Source organism: Myotis brandtii, unplaced genomic scaffold (assembly GCF_000412655.1).
Source record: "Myotis brandtii unplaced genomic scaffold, ASM41265v1 scaffold855, whole genome shotgun sequence".
Taxonomy (NCBI): Eukaryota; Metazoa; Chordata; class Mammalia; order Chiroptera; family Vespertilionidae; genus Myotis; species Myotis brandtii.
Window position 1 is genome coordinate 411,342 of NW_005371476.1, and position 4,036 is coordinate 415,377.

Sequence of the window (4,036 nt, forward strand, 5' to 3'; positions counted from 1 at the left end):
GGGGATCATCGCCCCTCATTTATTAAGCAGTCACGATGGGCCGACCATGTGCAAAGCAGAATGTGCCTGAGGTCACTGAGCCCTCGCAGCCACCCAATAAAGAAAGTAGTTTGGCCCGGCCAGTGTGGCTCAGTGGTTGAGCATCAACCATGCACCAAGAGGTCGCCAGTTCGATTCCCGGTCAGGGCGCATGATGGAGTTGTGGACTCGATCCCCAGTAGGGGGCGTGCAAGAGGCAGCCGATTGATGTTGATGCTTCTCTCATCAATATTTGTCTCTCCTGCTCCCTCTCCCTCCGTCTCTCTCTCTCCCTCCAATCAAAAAAAGAGGAAGTGATATGGTCAGCTGGGGGAAACTGAGGCTCAATGGCCTGACCAAACACAGATGGTAAGTGATGGAGATGAGCCTGGAGCTCAGGTCTCAGGATGACAACGCCCAAGCTCGCCTCCGTGGTAGGCGGCCTCCAGGATGACTCCGTGACACCTGCCTCCTGGTATTCATATCCCGGGTAGCCCTCCCACCCTCTGTGGTCCAAGGCTGGTCTGTGTGAGCCACAGAATTTAGCAGGCACAGTCATGGCAGGTCACTTCCAAGCCGGTAGCTGATTCTAAGCGCTCGCTCTCTCTCTCTCTCTCTCTCTCTCTCTCTCTCTCTCTCTCTCTCTTCCTTACTCCTGGGGAAACCATGTCCCAAGAAGCTGCAGAAGCCCACGTGGTAAGGACAAGGCCTCCCACCAGCAGCCTGTCAGTGAGCTCAGTGGGGATGCGCCCGCCAGCGAAGCCCCTCCCAGAACCCTAGCCCTCCAGAACCGAGAGGGAAAACATGTTTATTATTTTAAGCCACAAAGTTTTGGGGCAATTGTGACCCAGTGAGAGGTAATACAGCAGGGTGAGGGGGTAGGGGGGGCGGGCATAGGGGGATACGTGGTGATGGACGGGGACTTGACTTGGGGTGTGAACACACAGTACCGTGTACAGACGACGCGTTCTGGAATTGTGCACCTAAAACCTGTAGAATCTTGTTCACCAGTGTCACCCCAATAAATTTAATAAAAAGGGAAAAAAGAGCCCTAGTCAGTTTGGCTCAGTGGATAGAGCGTCGGCCTGAGGACTGAAAGATCCCGGGTTCGATTTCGGTCAAGGGTCTGTGCCTGGGTACATGCCCAATAGGGGGCATGCAGGAGGCAGCCGATCAATGATTCTCTCTCATTACTGATGTTTCTATCTCTCTCCCTCCCTCTCCCTCTCCCTTCCTCTCTGAAATCAATTTAAAAAAAATAAAAGGAAAAAAAGAGGTAATGCATACACCATCTCCCTCGGACCTCCCTTGTCCCCAAGTGTTCGAGACTCTGCACTGGCCGGCTACCTGCAGGGGTTCTCTCCTCCCGCTCTGCAGTGGGGTAGAGGGGCGGGCGGGCAGGCGGGGACAGGCGAACACTCACGTCCAACCTCCAGCCGGATTTCCGCAGAGGCGGCGCCCAACTCGTTGACGGCTCGGCAGGTGTAGACGCCAGCATCCCTCTCCCGAGCCACCGGGATCCGCAGCGCCCCGGAGCTCGAGTCCTCGGGGGCCAGAATCATCTCGAGACCCTCTGGACCAAAGAGGAGAACGCATCAGGCAAGCCCTCTGTCGCCGTGGGGGCTGGGACGCAGCCTCCCTGACCCCAGGCTCCTGCCACACACAGGCTGGGGCCTGGGGCAGTGGGGGAAGGTTCCCCGAAAGTCTGGGGACAGAGTTGTGGTTTTGCCAGAGGAAAAGAGTTCTGGAGACGGATGGTGGTGATGGTTGTACGACGGTGGGGGTGTCCCTGATGCCACTGGACTGTGCACCTAAACATGGTGAAGATGGTAAATTCTTCCTGTGTCTCTTACCGCAATTAAACCTTTTAAAGTCAGCACCCTCAGTCAGCCCGCCGAGCCCCTCAGTGGAGCAGGAGTGAGGCCCAGCCTGTCTCCCTCCATGTAACAGGCTCTTCACCCAAAAACTCCTTGCCTGGGCCTCCCTACTGGGTCCCCACCCTCTGCCCCGGGTCCAGACTGAGGCTTGGATCAGCTCTGGGAGGGGCCTGGTCACCCCGAGATGACCACACACCCCATGCCTGCCTCTCTGAGGCCGCCCCAGACATCCACCCTGAGGCCCCCCGTTATTTCTCCTCCAGGCTGCTGGCTGACAGACTCCCTGATTCTGAACCCCTTTTAACGTGTCATTTAGTTTTTCACTTGTGGTCAAACACACATCACACACATTTTTGCCATCGTAAGCACGTTCAGTGTCCAATCCGTGGCATGAAGTGCATTCCCAGTGTCGTGCACCCATCACCACGTCCACCCACAAAACTCCTTCATCTTCCCAAACCGAAACTGTGCCCCTTAGACACGAATTCCCCGCTTCACCCCCCGCCCCCGTGACCACCTTTCTACTCTCTGTCCCTATGGATGAGCATGTTCTAGGGACCTCATGTAAGTGGAATCAGGTAATGTGCGTCCTCCGTGTCTGGCTTATTTCACTTAGCATAAGGTTTTCAAGGATCGTCCATGTTGTATCAGAATTTCATTATTTTTTTCTTTTATTTTTCTTTGTTTTTGTCTTTTTCTGATTCTTTTTTATAAATTAAAAAAAAAAGCTGTGGTAAAAAAACACAGAACATAAAATTCACCATCTCCACCACGGTTATGTGCACACGTCTGTGGGGTTAAATACACTCACATCGTCACACACTTGAACTTCATTCCTTTTTAAGGGTAAACAACATCCCACTGAGAGAGCCCCTTTCGAAGCGGCTCAGGGCGGGGCTGGGAGGGCGGGAACACGCAGGGACGTGGCCCTGCACCAGGGGTCCCGAGGCCTCTGCCCCCACCGGCTGGGGCCCTGGGACAGGATGCTCACACTCTGTCTGAGTTCATCCCTGCCTCTCTCAAAGCCCAGGTGCAGACAGGGGCTGCACAGGATGGAGGTGTCCAGGTGGGGGCGCCACGGGGCTCTGGCTGACACCGGAGCAGGAGCCCAGTGTCCGAGGCAGCAGCCCCGCACCCACGCCCGGCCCGCGGGTGGGTGCGCAGAACAGCTCCTGCCCATCCAACTTCCAGCTGGGCGTCCAGCACCGAGGACACACTCCACACCCGCGAACCCCAAGAACCTCGGCACAGTCGTGGCTGCTCCTCCGTCTCCCAGGCCATCCCGTCACCGCCGCCACCATCTCTAGGAGCACTGAGTGCAGCCGAGCGCCGGCTCGTTCTAGACACTTTGCTTGCGTGGACTCGTCTCATCCTCGCAACCATCTGGGGTTCCCGTTTCCCCAACAGGGAGCCAGCCCAGAGATGCCAAGCCCCCGCCCACAGGTGCCCAGGGAGCCGGAACCAAACCTGCTCCTCACTCCCGAGCTGCCCTGCATCAGCTGCGTGGACTGTGGGTGGGGGGCGAGGGCTGCTGAAATGGGCCATTTCTCCCCAGACACCCCGTTCGGAGTGCCCTGTCCCCAGTGACTGTCCTGGAAATCGGATCCCCCGGGGCCCTCTCCCCACCCCACGTACCTCGATACCAGATGAGCCGGGGCGGCGGCACCCCGGACGCCTCGCACGCCAGCACGGCCTCCTGTCCCACGGCGGCGAGCACCACCGCATTGACGGCGGAGACCGAGGGTGGGTCTGCGTGGGGGCAGATGGGAAATGTGGTACCAAACTCCCTAGACTGAGAATGTGGCTTCCACAGCTGGGGGCGGGGAGGGGATAGAGGGGGAGCGGAGCACTCTGCCTCCTCCCCATCCCCCACCTCGGGGACGGTCACCCCAGGAAAATTTAGCCACAGCTCACTTTTTGCAAGCTCCCCGCCCAGGACCTGAAGTGAAAGCCGTCACTCCTGGACCAACCCCTAACACTCCTCACTGAACCTGCCAAACCCTACGAATGCCCTCCAGGGGGTGCCAGCCGCTCCCCGGTCCTGCTCCCCCCACCCCACGCCAGCCTCCGGGCAGCCCCTTGAGCTCCCAGGACTCATTACCCCTCCGGTCCCTCTGCCTGGCCTCCTGCCCCTCATGGAG

The 4,036-nt window shown here is 58.1% G+C and overlaps 1 protein-coding gene across 1 annotated transcript in view; it reads right to left on the minus strand.

Moving 5' to 3' along the window:
* The window catches only part of HMCN2 (hemicentin 2), a 139,122-nt gene that overhangs the window by 108,569 nt on the left and 26,517 nt on the right, over positions 1-4,036 (minus strand). The window contains 2 exon segments of the mRNA XM_014532199.1: positions 1,442-1,591; positions 3,531-3,644. Coding sequence (XP_014387685.1) covers positions 1,442-1,591; positions 3,531-3,644 — 264 coding nt within the window.